We start from the raw sequence: 17,694 nt of genomic DNA on the forward strand, positions 1-17,694 counted from the left end.
ATATTTCAGGGGCAAAAATGCCAAAGTAGTATAAATATAAATGGATGTCTATTTTATACAATACTAAATTCCCCTTTCTACCATAAACACCTGAATTCTCTTCATAAACACTTTTGGCCTGCTTAACTCCTGATGACAGAGGGTATAACAGAGGATTCCTTAGAGACACCTCTCACTCATGCTCCCAACTCTCTTCCAAAAGAATCTAAAGCATTCCATATGGTTGGAACTTTAAATCATCCTAGAAAGGCATTCTTTCTTCACAAAGGAAATTTAAAAACCTTATTTTTAAAGATACAGAATTCAAGCCTAAAGAGAAAAATGGTTTGATTCTCACATTCAGAATGGAGTATCATATATGAAATTAAACTATAAAATCAATGAAGGCAAGGTCCATGTTTATTCAATTTTATAATTCCTGGCACACAACTTGTACTCAAAAAATGTTCACTGAATAAACGTGTAAAAGAATATATGAATGCATGCGTGAGTAAGAGGAAGAATAGAGAAAGAACACTATTCTTAGTATTTCATTTCTGCTTCTAGTGGTCTGATTGTATAGAAAAAGTAAGTGTAATAACTAGTAACCAGAGTTACGCATCTCTCGTTATACAGGATCACAGTGGATGCTCTATTGTGTCAAAGGGGAAAAGAAAACAATGCTACAAGGGTGATGCACCCTGCAATATGCTCAGCTTTCCTACTCGGCGGAACAAGTAATTTACAGCTTTTTAAGTCATGTATTTAAGGTGGCTTTTACTGCTGATTTTCAGCTCTGCTTGGTGGATTTATGCAGAAGAAAAGAAAGAAAAATCTGGTTCATTTTCACCTATAATTATCGTTCATACGAAGTTCAATTTTATTTATCATGAGTATTTGCTTTTTACTATTGATTCAAATAGTATTTGTAATAATTGTCTTAAAACACAGTAAGAATACATAATGCCTTCGGAATTATTTATAATTTTATTAATTGAAGGTTTAGGCAACAGAAAATACTAACTTTTTAATTCTTATTTTTGTCATTTGGTACCAATATTTTATGGTATTAGACGTAGGTCATAGAAATAAAATTAAGAACTATATGGAACAATTTAAATGTTCTGTTCAATGACATCCTAACTGACTTAATGAGCTGAGAAATATGGTGAGACTTACCTTTTCAGAGCAGTTGTCTTCTCATGGTTCTAGTGGCAAGTAAAGCATTAGTGTCATCTTAGGGTCATTTGAAGTGATGCCACTTCACCAAGAACAACATCAGTGACTCTAAGTTAACATTATGTTTCAGAACTACAGCGATTAGAAGTATTTGGTTTCCATAGTGGCTGTGGGTTAAATATTTAAAACTACAGTGTATAATCTTTTTAAAATTAATTTACCTTCTAACATAGCACTCATAATAAATAGTTTACAAATTACCATGAAACAGTTTCTTCTTTTCATTATTATATTACCATGATAAAGTATTAAGTAAAAATAATCAAAGGACAAAATATAGGAAATAATAATAAGCCTTTCCCTAAGCAGGTGACTTAACAGATGCAGCTACTTTGAGGAGAACATTGTACTCAAACTTCAGCTATAAAGACATTATTACAAAGGATCCATTTGACTTGTACAAACTGAAGCAAAGAGGTAGAATGTCTGGGATTTAGTTTGTAATAAGAGAAACCTAAGACTAGATATGCTACAAGGAATGACAATTAAAAGTACAACTAAAAATCAGTAAAAACAACAATTTCCTTTTGTCTATTTTCCAAAATCTTTATATTAACTGTAATTTTTTAGCTTAGTCTCAACTCTAGAGTGACTCTGCAATGGGAAATTCTGCTGTTGCTTCTTTTCTGATACTATTTTTTTAATCTTTTTCTGGTATTTTTTTAAAATTACAACAATGTAATTTTCCTTCCTTATAATTCTTTCTTTTCCAAGTCTCCATGAGCATAATTGTATTTAAAATGAATTTTTAAAAATCATACCAAATAATTTCTAGTAACAAGAATAAAATCTTTTTTCTTACTTAGATAATTTGTCATTTTTTGCTTGCAGATTTACAAAACATGACTTCAGAGCATGAAAGCTAAAATAAATCTAGTGCATTCTGGAGGCTGGAGGGCTGATCAATGGCATTTTGATATGAGTGAGAGATATTGCCTAGAAACGGTGGATGGATTAAAAATACCTAGGGAATACAAACGTTAAAGATGGATTCTGTAGTCCAAAGTTTAGAGGTGAGGGAGCTAAAAAGGAACCAGAAAAAAAAAAAAAAAAGACTGAAAAGGATTGTGTTGGTAGTCTTCAAAGCCATCCCCAGGCTTGGTGATTTGATAGGACTCACAGGACACAGAAGTCATTATACTCACAATTATGGCTTATTACCATGAAAGATTATAGAGCAAAATTAACAAAGGGAAAAGGTACATGGGGCGAAGTCCAGAGGAAACTAGGTGCAAACTTCCAAGAGTTCTTCCCCAGTGGAATCACACAGGACACGCTTAATTCCTGTAGCAACAAGTTGTGACAACACACGTGAAGTGTTGTTTACCAGGGAAGCTCATTACTCAGTGCCCAAGGTTTTTAATGGGAGCTGGTCACCTAGGCACCCTCTTCCTAGTACGGACCAAAATTCCAGACTCTGCAGACAGAAAGCAGGTATTCTGCATAAACCATGTGGTTTGTACAAACAGTTTAGGCACAATGAGCCACTCTTTCTATAGGTGTAGGAAACGATTTACAAGCTAAGTTCCAGACAGTAGCCAACAGCCAGCCTGTAGTGGAAACCTTAGCAGCAGACAGTAGCTGCTCCAGGTCTCTCAACAGATGCATTAAGTTGCTTTTTAGTCTCAAGAGGTCATGGTCACAACCCTATACTATACGTCACAAAAGTGGTATCTTCAAACGCACAACACGACCTATGCTACCATATACAGAAAGAGAAGAGAGGGCTATATACATGTGTGCACAGTATAGTCATAAAACTGTACACAAGAAACTGCTTAACAAGAGAGAATAGAGGACAAGGTTGGGAGGATCACCAATTCTCAGGCTATATACTTCTCTGTTCTTTGTAATTTTTTACCATGTTCATGTTTTCCTTTATTTCTTTAATGGAAAATACAGGGGGAAAAACCCCAAATACAGTAATGCTCTCATCCTTGTCACTGAGCCAGGAACTACATTTCAAAAGCATTGCAGAAAATCTATGAATGTTGGGTCAAAATATATTTATGTATGAAAAAATGTTGGAAGTATTAACTGCATTATTTCATTTATTAAAAATGTCTTCCAGGATATAACACATCAAAATCAAAAGAATAATGCTCAACCAGTCTAAGGGAAAATGTTCAACTTCTCTAAAGAAGAGAAAGGATTAGGAGATGATCTTTAACTGAGGTATGACTGAACTAAACTTAAAAGATTAATGTAAGCATTTCTCTTCAATAATTGTTATTAAACATGAAAATGAGCTAAGTAAGAGACGTCTAAGAATTTTTTAAATAAAAGAACCACAAATATTATGCCTAGAAATGATTTAGAGAGATGGAAGATATCATTTGCTTTTACAGATCATTTTCAGCTGATTCTTTCATAATTTCATTAAATCTTAGTTATTCTAACAAACTCCTTATCAAGGACACCATTTCATCAGCTTATACGGACTAAACCACGTACATGCTGTATATAATAAAGAATCTGGCTAGCCTCTGTCTCTGGTTTCTGGGAGGTAACTTCTAAATTCCTGGAACTTTCTGAGTGATGAGAGTGTCTTTGTTACTCATGATAGGTCCCCAGAACATACCTCTTAGTTGATACTAATAAGGTGACTCACAAGCCCCTAGATAGTTTATGCCAAAGAGATGACACAAATGGGGACTGGCCACACCAAAAAGATCAAACATGTAATTGGAGGGTTGGACCTCTGACCCATGTGACATCAGCCTGACCTCAGGAAAGTAGAAGGTCTGGAGACTGAGACATACGGACAATGATTCAATCATTCATATGCCCACACAATGAAACTCCAGTAAAAATTCTGGACACCAAAGCTCAGGTGAACATCGTGGTTGGCAATACTCTATACTGTCACATACTGATGTGTTAGGAGGGTGACAGATCCCTGAGGCTGATAGAAGCTTCATATTTGGACGCTGCCAGACCAGGCCCTATGTATCTCCCCCTTTGGCTGGCTGATTTGTATCCTTTTGCTATAATAAAACTGTAATAATAAGTATAGCACTTTCCTGAGCTCTGAGAGTCATTCTAGTGAGTTATCAAACTTGAGGAGGTGGTGGAAACAGCTGGTCAGAAGTGAGGATGGGGACTTCCCTGGTGGTCCAGTGGTTAAGAATCTGCCTTCCAATGCAGGGGATGCGAGTTTGATCCCTGGACAGGGAACTAAGATCCCACAGGCTGCAGGGCAACTAAGCCCGTGCACTGCAACCTACTGAGCTCACACACTCTGGAGCCCACACACCACAACTACAGAGATCATGCGCCACAACTAGAGCCCACACACCACAACTACTGAGCCTGCGTGCTCTGAAGCCAGCACACCACAACTAGAGAGAAGCCCACACACCGCAACAAAAGATCCCATGTGCCACAAGGAAGATCCTGCGTGTGGCAACTAAGACCTAATCCAGCCAAAAAATTAAATAAATAAATAAGGAGTGAGGGTGGCCTGTGGACCCCAAACTTGCAGCTGGTATCTGAAGTAAGAGAAGTCTTGGAGATTAAGACTTGTAGAAGTCTTAATCTGTGAAGTCTGGTCTAAATCTGGGTAGTTGGTGTCAGAAGTCATTGTAATGCTCCTCAAATCCTTTTATGAGAGGTGTTATATAAATGTTGGAAGAAGGAGCCGCAGTGGATAAGCATTATTCATGAATATCATCATCTAACAGAAATGAATTTACAAAACCATAAAAATGTAGTGGTACATGACAGCTGTACCACTGACGGGACAGCTGTACAATGAACTATTAATAGACTGTCTTCATTGGCTAAAACAAACATTGCCAGTTTATATATTACTGATAGCTACTATGCTTAATTACTCAAAGTACGGTATCACAGAGCTTTAATTCAATATATAATTTTAGACCAGTTTGTTTTTTAGACCAGCTTGTTTTATAATTCCTAGGTGAGACCACTTAAGGAAAACTCTCTGTTGCCCAATTATTTTACATTTTTCCTAATGTCAAAAATTAAATATTTGGCCTAATCTGAAGGCCACAATTATTCACACAAGAAATCAGTAACTGAAGGCTAATAAGGTACAAAATTAGACAAATTATATATTATTCTTTAGTAAGATTCAATGTGCATCAAAAATAATTATTACTTCAGTTGGCAATAAAAGAAACAATCCATAAAAATTAAATTCTACACACCTAACAGAACTGTTTATTTTTGCAATGGGGACCTTCATTCATTCATTCAAAATATCTTCTCTAAGCACCAAAATGCCAGACACTGTGTTAAGCAATGAATAGACAATGGCAGGAAAACTGGTGTGCCATTGCGGTAAAACAGAGAGCTCAACAAGTTCAAAACTTTCCTTCAAGGGGAGAGCCAATGTCACAGGAGCACAAGGCAGGAACAGCCACCATAATCTGGTAAAAGTAATAAAAGAGTAAAATTATCATACAGGAAACAAGAAGCCATTGAAGGGTTTGAAGCAGGGACTAACATGATCAGATTTGGTTTTTGGAAGGATATCAACAGGCAGTGCAGAGATTTAGTACAGGAGGCTAGACTGTAAAACAAAAAGAACACTAGAAAAAAATGCCAGTGAAAGACAGTGGAGGCCTACATAAAATAACCTCTGTGGAATTAGAGAACAGTAAACTTATTTGAGGTTCAGGTGTTAGAATCAGCTGAACTACATAATTATTTGCTATGGGATACAAAAAGGAAGAGAGGAGTCGAGGATGACCACGCAGCCAGCTCAGTAAAAGTTTGAGAGGAGTAAAGTTCATTTTGCACATGTTGATTCTAAGCTCACAACATCCAAGGACAGATATTAAAATATTAGATATATGGGTCTGGAGTTCATAAAAGCAATGGGAACTAGGGATAGAGATTTAGGAATAGTGAACGCACTGATGAAATAAAGCCCTGTGAGTGAATGAGTCATTCAGGAAGTATATGAAATGAAAAGGAGGCCTAGGATAGAGCCCTAAGGGATACCAATTAAGGAAGAGGGAGAAGTCACTGACTGTAAGTTGGACTTTAAACTCTCCATCATTTGTGAATGTAATAGTCAAAGAATAATTTTTAATATAATTCTTAAAAATCAAAAACCTAGTTTAAAAAAATGTGAAAGAAGTCAGGAAATTAAAATTTATTATCCACCAATTATGTGCCAGTCATCTTTTCATATGTATTCAATTATTGCCACAATAACCTTTTAAGATAGATGCAATTCTTAAGATGAGGAAACAAAGAGCTTAAATAACTTGTGCCGGGTTGCAAAGGCATGAGAGCCGCAGTCCAAAGCAACCTGTAACTCCAGAATTTCAGTCATTCTGTCTGACCTTAGTGCTTGAGAGAACGTACTATCAAACTTTTAAAGACATTACCTGTTGGAATAATTAAATTCTTCAATCCATAAAAATTTAGGGCTAGAAGATAATCCAACTTCTTTATGTTACAGATAAAGAAACTGAGTGCCTTAGAGATTAAGGCACTTAACCAAAATATAATGCTTAAATTCACTAAACCTGTATATTGGCCAATAATTTGTAACAGACTCAGACTAGAAAGCATTATCTATATATGAGATACTAAAAGTATGGCATTCACTTTGAGCTGTTTTTCTAGTAGAGACAGAGAGCCCACTATCTGCTCAGTTTCTTGGCCAACATCCCCTTGTATTCCCAGTGGAATACAAATGCAAAGCAGCTAACAATTTAGGAGTAAACCCATGGCCATGAAAAATCATCCACATGAGAACAGTGCTTTAACCAAATGCAACTCATCATATTTGACTTCCATTATGTGAAAGTTTCAGTCGTCATCAGTAATTCACAAGATACACTTTTAAAATATTCATATATTTTCTTTAAAAAAAAAATGTACACCTACCAACAAGCCAAAATGAGGTAAAGTTTCCCAAATATTTTCATGCCAAACCATAACCAAAGACTCAATATAGCTAAATATTAACTTATTTACAATTCTAATATAGTTATCAATAGTATTTTGTATCCCTTAAGCATATGTCTTTGATTTTTAAATAAAAACAAGTCCACCACGTTTATTCCACAATTAATACACTTTCTCTCTCACACACACATTCCATTCAAAATTTTCAATTTTGAGACATACTTATTGCTATGATTTCTATAAATCATAACCAAGACAATAGCAGTTAAAATGGGAAGAAGGTTCTCAGTATACGTTATATTTCATATGTAGACCATACTGTCACATGTAAGATTCCAGAAAGGAAAGAGTTATTTACTAGGATTCCAAATTTACCTTTTTTTCTGACAAGACAAAGCTCTTTCATGACAGCCGGATAAGAATATCTTAAAATCAGTTTAGCACACCTAATGACATACCTAAGGAACCCTTGGTCTGTTGACTGTTTGGTGGTATGTTTTCCTTAGCCATGGAGATTAATATTTTACTGTTTTCAGAAAGCTTCTCTGATGATGTTCCCTGAAAGAGACATAATATTTACAAAATCAGAGGGGGAAAAACCCCACAAAATTTACAATTCATCTCAGTACTTTTATTAAACAACTTGATGAAATTACATGGTACACCATAGAAGAGATTTAAATGTAAGGTTTGAGGAGTTAACCAAAGGTATTTAATATTGCAATGTTCTATTATTTAGCTCACTGACTTATCAACAAATACTCACTGAGTTTCTGAAACAGGCACTGTCCTGGGCATCAAAAACATATGAGTGAAAAAAATACAAAAGAATCTCTGCCATCACAGAGCTTATAAACTACTGTGGCGACAAACAATAAACATAATATGTAATTAGATTATGTTATATGTAGTGAGTGATACAGAGGAGCAATAGAAAGAAACAGAACAGTGTGAGGAGTCCCAGAAATGATGAGGGAGGGAGTGCAAGGCCTGATTGAGAGGGTGATACTTGACCTAAGACTTAAAGATTATTACCTATCTACTATAATATTAGAAATTATAATAAAGCTGTACACTGTCAGTTAGTCCTAAGTACTGGAGAGTGGTCAAGAGCATAAACTGTGGAGCTGGACACATAAAGGTTCCAATCTTGAATCCACTACTGTGTGTACCTGGACAAATTACTTAACCCTTTTAAGCCTCACTTACTGGATCTGTAAAACAACAAAAATTCAGCCTACTTCACTGGGATTTTATGATTAAATGATGTAATACATGTGAAGTCCTTGGCACAGCTCCTTGTAAAAGGCAGATATTACAGAAGGAAAGCAAACTTGTGCGACAGTGAAGAGAACAAGCACTGGATTCAGGCTGCCAGGGATCAAAGCCTAGTTCTACTAACTCTGTCACCTAAGTCTCATTACTTAACGTCACCATGCCTCAGTTTACTCATTTGGAAAATGACAATAATAACTACTTATCTCATAGATTCATGCAAAGTATCAATGTAACCTCTAAAGACTATGCCTCATCCATAGTTAGCCCATGATAAATATTAGCTATATGGGTAAAATTCCTATATAATTAGGGTGTCCATATTTTTTATCATTTCAATCAGGATAACTTTGTCCAGGACAAATGCTTAAACCAGACGACACACTGGGACAACAAGCAAAGCAGAACTGTCTTGCGCAAGCCAATATATACGGTTACTCTAATTAGGATGGACCATATGGCACAGATTAATCTACACTCTATACCTTATTACATACACTGAGCCCATGACAGAAAGTGCCACATCTGTCTAGATTAGTGCTATATTCTCAGAGCCCAGCACAGTCTCAATAACTATCAAATGTAGGAAAGCTTTTTCAGACACTGCTTTCAGAAACTTTTTAACAAATGTATATTCTGAAAAATACACACAAAAAAACTATTCTAATAAATGTACTTTTGTAGATTTCAAAAATGTTTAAGATACTGACTCATTAAAAAATTGAATTACCTTCATTTCCATGTAAGGTGGATCACTTTCCAATTCTGTTTTGTCTCTGGCCAATTTGGCTTTTCGCTCTTCAATAAATTCATCCAAATTATCAGTCATGTTGCAGATACTAAAAAAAAAATTTTTTTAATAAATTTTTTAAAACCCTTCAGTGAACATAGCTGTATCAGAATATCTTTAGGCTAATTATTAACACACAGGCTTAGTCTACATTTAGTATTCAATCTCAGTTATCAAATTGAGAATGTCAAACAAGCTTGAATGAAATTTGCCTACCTGCTTTCAATCCCAACTCCCCCCAAAACCTACAACCTACTTTAAAATATCAGAAAAGAAATAAAAAAGAAAATGAACCATCACCACCATCCACACATATACACAAAAAAATCCCTGAAGTCAAAGCACTTTTTTTTAAAGTTTCTTTTACTATTTGGAGGTAATTTTGAACTTACAAAAATGTTACAATATGAATAGTATAAAGAACACCTGCATACTCCTTATCCATTCCCTATTGCTAAGATTTTGCAACACTTGCTTTACCTTTGTGCACACAAGTTTGTTCTCTTTACACAATTTTTTCTAAGGTCATTCAGAGGGTGAATTACATATATCCTAGTCCTTTACCCCTAAACGTTTCAGTGTGTATTAAGAATTATTCTCAGGGGCTTCCCTGGTGGCACAGTGGTTGGGAGTCCGCCTGCCAATGCAGGGGACACGGTTCGTGCCCTGGTCCGGGAAGATCCCAAATGCCGCAGAGCGGCTGGGCCCGTAAGCCATGGCCGCTGAGCCTGCGCGTCCGGAGCCTGCGCTCCGCAACAGGAGAGGCCCGCGTACAGCAAAAAAAAAAAAAGAATTATTCTCGGGCTTCCCTGGTGGTGCAGTGGTTAAGGATCCGACAGCCAATGCAGGGGACACGGGTTCGAGCCCTGGTGCGGGAAGTCATTCCACATGCTGCAGAGCAACTAAGCCCGTGAACTACAACTACTGAGCCTGCCCTCTAGGGCCTGCGAGCCACAACTACTGAGCCCACGTGCCACAACTACTGAAGCCCGTGTGCCTAGAGTCCCGTACTCCGCAACAAGAGAAGCCACCACAACGAGAAGCCTGCACGCTGCAACGAAGAGTAGCCCCTGCTCGCTGCAACTAGGGAAAGCCCGCGCACAGCAACAAAGACCCAATGCAGCCAAAAATAAATAAGTTTAAAAAAATTAAAAATTTTAAAAAAAGATTATTCTCTGACATAAACTCAATGTATTTCTCAACTTCAGTAACATTGATTTTTTAATCTACTGTCCATGTTCCAGTGTTGTCACCTGACCTAATAGTGTCCTCTACAGCATATTTTTCTCTCTCTCCAGTTCAGGATCCAGTCTAGATTGGGTACAGCATTTCATTGTTACGTCTCTTTAGCCTTCTTTAATTTGGAACATTTCTACACCCTTACTTTGTCTTTTATGACACTAATATTTTTTGATACCGCCCACCGACCACCCACTCTTTTTAACAGAACAGTCCTATTTGCAGTCTGCCTGATGTTTCTTCACGAGTAAATTCAGGTTATGCATTATCAGAAGAAATATTACATAGGTGGTGATGTGTCCTAAAGGTGTCAACAATTAGAGACACATGTCCACCTGCTCTTTACTAGTGATGTTATTTTTTATTACATGGTGGTCAAGACTGATTTCTGCATTACTGTTTCCTTGTAACTAATAAGTGGTCTATAAAAAGATATTTTTAGGCCATGCAAATATCCTGCTCCTGATGAAAATTTCCAAGCTTTAGCATCAATTGGTGATTCTTTATTGATCGAATCTTTGATTCTAGATGCCTGCAAAATGCTGACTTTCCAATTCCACCACTCCCTCCATATATATTTACAAGTTGGCACTAATCATTCTATTCTAAAGAGCCCTTCCTTTGTCCATATTTATTTTCAGCTTATTATTAGTAAGAACTCATGAATTATTTCTTTTCAGTAAGTCTTGGATTTTTAAAATCGTAAGTTGTTTATTTTTTTTTTTGTGGTACGTGGGCCTCTCACTGTTGTGGCCTCTCCCATTGCGGAGCACAGGCTCCGGACGCGCAGGCTCAGCGGCCATGGCTCACGGGCCCAGCCGCTCTGTGGCATGTGGGATCTTCCCAGACCGGGGCACGAACTCGTGTCCCCTGCATCGGCAGGCGGACTCTCAACCACTGCGCCACCAGGGAAGCCCCAAGTTGTTGATTTTTTGAGGAACAACTTATATGCCATAAAATTCACCCATTTTAGTGAAAGGTTCCATAAGTTTTAGTAAATTCATACAGTTGTACAATTATTACCACAAGCATACTTCCATCACCCAAAAAAGTTCTCTCATGCTCCTTTGTAGTCCAGCTTCACTCCCACCCCTGGCTCAGGCACTGTAAGATGTTTTCTGTCTCTATAATTTTGCCTAATCTGGAAATTTGATATAAATGGATCATATAAGATGTAGTCTTTTATGTTGGCTTCTTTAACTTAATGTAATGTTTCCAAGATTCATCCCTGTATTGCATCTATCAGTAAGTAGTTGTTTTTTATTGCTAAATAGTATTCAATTATATGGAAATATCATATTTTATTATTCACACATTGCTAGACATTTGAGTTGCTTCTATTTTGGGGCTTACTTAAGAATAATGCTGCTATTGGGGCTTCCCTGGTGGCGCAGTGGTTAAGAATCCACCTGCCAATGCAGGGGACACGGGTTCGAGCCCTGGTGTGGGAAGATCCCACATGCCACAGAGCAACTAAGCCTGTGCGCCACAACTACTGAGCCTGCACTCTAGAGCCTGCGAGCCACAACTACTGAGCCCACGTGACACAACTAGTGAAGCCTGAGCGCCTAAAGCCCGTGCTCCACAACAAGAGAAGCCACCGCAATGAGAAGCCCATGCACGGCAACAAAGAGTAGCCTCCGCTCACTGAAACTAGAGAAAGCCCACGCACAACAACCAAGACCCAACGCAGCCAAAAATAAATAAATAAATTTTTTTTAAATAATAATACTGCTATGAACATCTATGCAGAGGCTTCTGTGTGTTTTCAATTCTCTTTGATAGATACCTAGGAATGGAATTGCTGAGTTATCTGTAACTCTGTTTAACGCTGTGAGAAACTGCCAAACTGTTCCTCTCATTCCAACCAGCAGCGTATGAGGATTGTAATTTCTATACATCCTCACTAATGCTTGGTATATTCAGTCTTTTTATAGCCATTCTATCGGGTATATAGAAGTATCTCATTGTGGTTTTAATTTGCATTTCTCTAATGACTATGATGTTTAGCATCTTTTCATGTTGTTATTCATATATCCATATATATAACCATTGGCACAAAGTCTTCAAATCTTCCGCCCATTTTTAAAACTGTTTTCTTATTGAGATGTAAAAAAAAATTTTATGTACACTGGATACAAGTCCTTCATCAAACATGTTTTGTAAATATTTTCTCCAAGTCTGTGGTTTGTTTTAAAATTTTCTTAATAATGTCTTTTTTTAATACTTTATTTTTTAGAGCAGGTTTAGCTTCACATCAAAACTGAGCATATGGTACAGGTTTCCCATATATCCGCTGCCCTGACTCATGCATAGTCTCCCCCATTATCAATATCCTCCATCAGAATGGCACATGTTACAACTGATGAACCTACATTGTCACATCATTATCACCTTAAGTCCACAGTTTAAATCAGGGTTCACTCTTGGTGTTGAACATTCTATGGGTCTGGACACACGTACGCTACGTATCCACCTTTACTATATCATATAGAGTTGTTTCACTGCCCTGAAAGTACTCTGTGTTCCACCTATTCACTCCTCCCTCCCCTCTAATCTCTGGCAATCACTGACCTTTTTAATGTCTCCATAGTTTTGCCTTTTCCAGAATGTCATATGGTTGTAACCATACAGTATATAGCCTATTCAGATTGGCTTATTTCACTTACACGTACTACTAAGGTTTCTCATTGTCTTTTCATGGCTTGCTAGTTCATTTCTTTGTAGTGCTGAATAGTATTCCACTGTCTGGATGTACCACGATTTATCCATTCCTTTACCCCACTGAAGGCTAGCTTGGCTGCTTCCAGATTTTGGCAATTATAAATAAAGCTGCTATAAACATGTGTGGTGATGTCTTCTTAAGAGCAAAAGTTTTTAAATTTTATGAAGTTCAATTTATCCATTTTTCATCAATTTTTAATCAATTGTTTGTGCTTTTTGTATCCTATGTAAGTTTTTGCCTAACCTGAGATCACAAATATTTTCTTCTATGTTTTCTTTTAGAATTTTTATAAGTTTCTCTCTTACATGCATTATTTCTTACATCTTATACGTATGATCCATTTCAAGTTAGTTTTTGCAAACGGTGTAAGGCAAGGTCATCAAGGTTCAATTTTGTTTGCATATGGAAATTATTTCAGCACCATTTTTTGAAAAGACTATCTATCCTTTCCTCATTGAAATTAATTTTTTTTAAATACATCTTTCAAAAACCCATAAAACTTACTGACTAATTCAATGTGTGGCAAGAAAGGAGCCAGGTTTTAAGTCCTGGAAACTAAACGTGAACAGAATTCTGGACAAAAATAAGTCAAAAGAAGCTGGCTGGTGTGGAAAGGTTTGCTTTAGCTGTGTTAAGTTACAGCTAGTCAGACATGCTAATGGAAATGTCCAGCAGATTCAAGACTCAAATTCAAGAGAACCACATTAGAAATGTTTATTTAAAAGTCAACAATTTTAAAAATAATAGTTGAAGCTGTGGTAAATGAAGGTATACAGTGAAAAAAGATGACCCAGAACTAAATGATGGGAATGTTAACTTGAGGGGGAAACAGAAGAATTGAAGCTGGAAAAAAAGTACAAAGGAGGAATAATTAAAAGAGGATATAAAGCAAAACCCAGTCAAAATAATTTGCAGAGGAAAAAAAAAAGATACGAGAAAAAAAGTAGTAAACAATATCAAATGCAAGAGCTAGAGAAAAAAGCATCCACTGAATTTAATGTTTGGAGGACAATAATAATTTGTAAAATGTAGAAAAGCAAGTTTTACCTAAAAGAAATGTATTGAAACTTATATCGGTTAAGTAGTACATAACGTGAACTTCATTCTATTATTTACTTCCAAAAAGAACAATGATTTTAAAATATGGCCTTAGCAAAATATATTACAAACCAAGAAAAGTTAATATACTTTAGCCATTTTTAAAGTGCAATTTGTCACAAAAGATTTTTCCTAGTAAAAATTCAAAACAGTTCAACAGCAGAGTTTTCAAGTTAAAGAAAATCACTTCTTAAAATCCCCTAATTTCCCTAAATATTTTATGTCTGAAAAAAATAGAAGATAATGGTGGGATAATACATATATAATAATATAATTTGCTATAAGATTTCATGAAGAATTTAAACAGAAACGTCATTAAATCTAAAAAAAAAATGTTTAACAGGCCTCTTTCACTCTGAGCTATCTAACGTCTGTTAACAATTATTAGTTTAACATGTTCACTTCTTAGTTTTAACCAGACTTTGAATTTATAGATACTTGAATTTCCCTGTACTATAATAATTTAACATCAATTATAAATTCTAGAATTGATTTCACATAACAGTAATCACAGCAATAAAACACATTTTTAAACAGTGGTAGTGAGCATAAAACATGCCATAGCTAAAACATGAAATTTATCAGATATAAGTACATATTTAATTATCTCTAATTTTGCCCTGTCTAATCCGATTAGAATATAGTATCTCTAATACTAAATTGAAGAGTCAAAGATACTAATAACCTTTCTCCTGGCAATGCCCTCCAGACAAAGAATACCAGGAACACTACTATAGTTAAACTAGTTGGATTTATTACTCATTGCATTGCGAGACGTCAATGCCCACCATGGGGTACTCTGGAGTATCTTATTAAGAAGGTGTTAGAAAAGACTTACAGGTTTGGGGCTTGTATTAGGTGATTTGGGGGAGGGTTTAAGGGAGCAGAGCTCTGCTCAGGATTAAATGCTGTCAGGAAGTGAGCGTAATTCTTCGATTGGACATCTTAGTAAATCTCACCCACAGCGAAGCTGTAACTAGGTAAAGCAGCAGCAATCATAATCAGTTGGGAGAGGTGTCTGGCATTTTGTGGCTGGGACAACATTCATGTTTCGTCTATGTTTGGACATAACTATGGAGTGGTACTGTTTTTCTCTTGCTCCATCATGGACACAGAGCAACTTTGTCTGATGTTGATTTTCTGTGCAATTGCTTATCTTCAACAGAAGAACACCAAGACTAAGCAGTATTGTCAGGCCAGTTCCCAGCAACATCAAGCCCTTGGTGATAGTACAGGCCATCCTCTAGCTGTCATGGCCATTTTTCTCCTTCTCACTCCTAAACACATGTGACAACTTATATAAAACATATTTCAACTACAAAATTATTCAAGAATTACTTAATGAATCACAGAAATTGAATTAATGGATACAACCTAAGTACAAAATAAAGTAAAAATGTTTACAATTTAAAGATTAAGTTATAAGAAAGATCAGCTTAAGGAAACCTAAATGGGATTCTTTATTCTTCACTCTACAATATAACATCACTCACACTTTTTCCAAGATATTATTACCAGGTTTTTTCCCCCCAGTAGCTGTGTACATAGTATGTAGATGATAAATAGTTTTCAGAAAATCAGTTTAACTGAAAGACCTATTGAAACCTATTTGAAACCAATTTCATGACTCTACGTGATTGACCTCAATGTGTTCCTTAACCTCTCTATCCCTGTTTCTTCATCTGTAAAATGAAAGTATCTACTCTAGAGTTGCTATGAAGAAAAAATGATACAAAATGTATGGCACCTTTGACACTTAGAAATCAATAAATCATAGCTGTTTTATTAATTCTCATTAGGGGAAAGGAATATTCTAAGTATATTTTATTGGGTTAACTCAGTTAAAGTCTTTGTATACATCAGTACTCACTTTTTTTTAAAAAGCCTCCAAAATACATTGGGATTCAAATAGACAATAATTGATACTTGTTTATCATAATCCAAATCAACATCTTTAAATCTTAAACTTAGGCCCTTCGTGCTTATTATATAGATGAAAATATAAGTAGACCAGAACATAATCATTCTGCAAAGCCTGAGTCAATCTAATAAACAGAGAGGATCCAGAAAGAACTGAGTATGCCCAATTCCTTTTCCCAATCTCACCAATCACAAAGAGAAGGGGAAATGTTGCTCCCATCCTTTGCCCTCTCCAGTGAAATGCAAATTTCCACCCCTCTATAGAATTAGGAATGGAAAATAACTCCCATTCCAAAGGTGGACACTGTTCAAGATGTTAGGGGGATGAAAAGTATAAAATATGATCCTTGCCCTCAAATTTGGGCAAGATTATGTCCACTGTCACAGTGGCTCAGTCTAGCCAGACTGAGAGTTAGGGACTGATACCCACCCATATAGGACCCAGTAGCAGAATCAAGAAAACAATTTGAATAAGTCTGGAATTCAGAGTAGAGTCCAGGTTGAAGAAAAAAGGGTTAACAGTTTTTTAAATAATCTTTAAAGCTATAAAAGAAGAGGTTGTCAGGAAAGAGACCCTAACATAGGAGAACAGAGTAGCAGGGTGTGATTACATATGGCTGTGGGGTGCAGGGGGAAGCCTGTGAAAAAGCCTTAGAAGAAAGAGAGGGAGGGATGAGCTGAACCAGAACTATGTTTCTCATTTCCCAACCATCTGGAGATCTTTCCACCAAATGAAAGGTGCCCAATCTTTTTCTCCTGGCAGATGACATCCACATGAGCAACTTCCAAGGGCACATACAAATTTTGACAAAACCCTCTAAATGTTGCTAAGAAGTAAATACCATGTTACTGGGGGGAGAAAGGAGGTTGAGGATCAGGATACAGAGAGAGCGCAAATATATAAAGGCACAACTAAGTCTGTTAGCAGCTGTTGACAATACATCATTAATGGTGACTAAGGACAGTAACATAAATTAGATAACCTTTGGTTATGCAAAATTGCCGAAACATTTATTCAAACACTTCTATCTCCCACTCTGGAAAGTAATCAGAACTTAAGTGAGAATGACGTTAAAGGGATAATCTGAAATCTTCTCAAAGTTTGAAATAGTTAAATCACATGTCTAAAAACTTCATTTGAGAAACACTATACTGAAAGCACCTGTTTTCAATTTACCCTATCAATTTACCTCCCTTCCAGTAGGTTATCTGTACTGCAGGAGACCCAAAATTTCATCCCTAGGGAGCATTCAGCATAAACTTAACCAGCAGAAAGTCAGTTTACTCCTAGTAAGAAAAAATATGCAGAAAAGAAAGCAGCAGCCTATTGGTTACCATGGGATTCCTTTTTGCTTGTCAACATGAAAAGCCATTGTTTCATATAAAGTCGAACCTCTCTGAGGATAATTGGCTTTTTACAAACTCATATTGGTTACTATTTGGCTCTAGCATTTCCTGAGGTGTTTAGAAACTAGGTAGTGGTTTACTTTAGAAATTAGTCTCCCCCCAACAAAAAAAGAAAGAAAAAAAAGAAATTAGT

General features: G+C 36.3%; 1 protein-coding gene across 7 annotated transcripts in view; it reads right to left on the reverse strand.

Annotated features, from left to right (window-relative positions):
* The window catches only part of CSPP1 (centrosome and spindle pole associated protein 1), a 195,164-nt gene that overhangs the window by 93,693 nt on the left and 83,777 nt on the right, over positions 1-17,694 (reverse strand). For all 7 annotated transcript variants that reach the window (XM_067712141.1, XM_067712143.1, XM_067712146.1 and 4 more), the window contains exons 2-3: positions 9,113-9,221; positions 7,566-7,665 (exon numbers count right to left, since the gene is read on the reverse strand). In XM_067712141.1, coding sequence (XP_067568242.1) covers positions 7,566-7,665; positions 9,113-9,211 — 199 coding nt within the window. In that variant the 5' untranslated portion in view covers positions 9,212-9,221. The remainder of the gene's footprint in view (positions 1-7,565; positions 7,666-9,112; positions 9,222-17,694) is intronic.

Source organism: Pseudorca crassidens, chromosome 17, assembly GCF_039906515.1.
Source record: "Pseudorca crassidens isolate mPseCra1 chromosome 17, mPseCra1.hap1, whole genome shotgun sequence".
NCBI classification, from domain to species: domain Eukaryota; kingdom Metazoa; phylum Chordata; class Mammalia; order Artiodactyla; family Delphinidae; genus Pseudorca; species Pseudorca crassidens.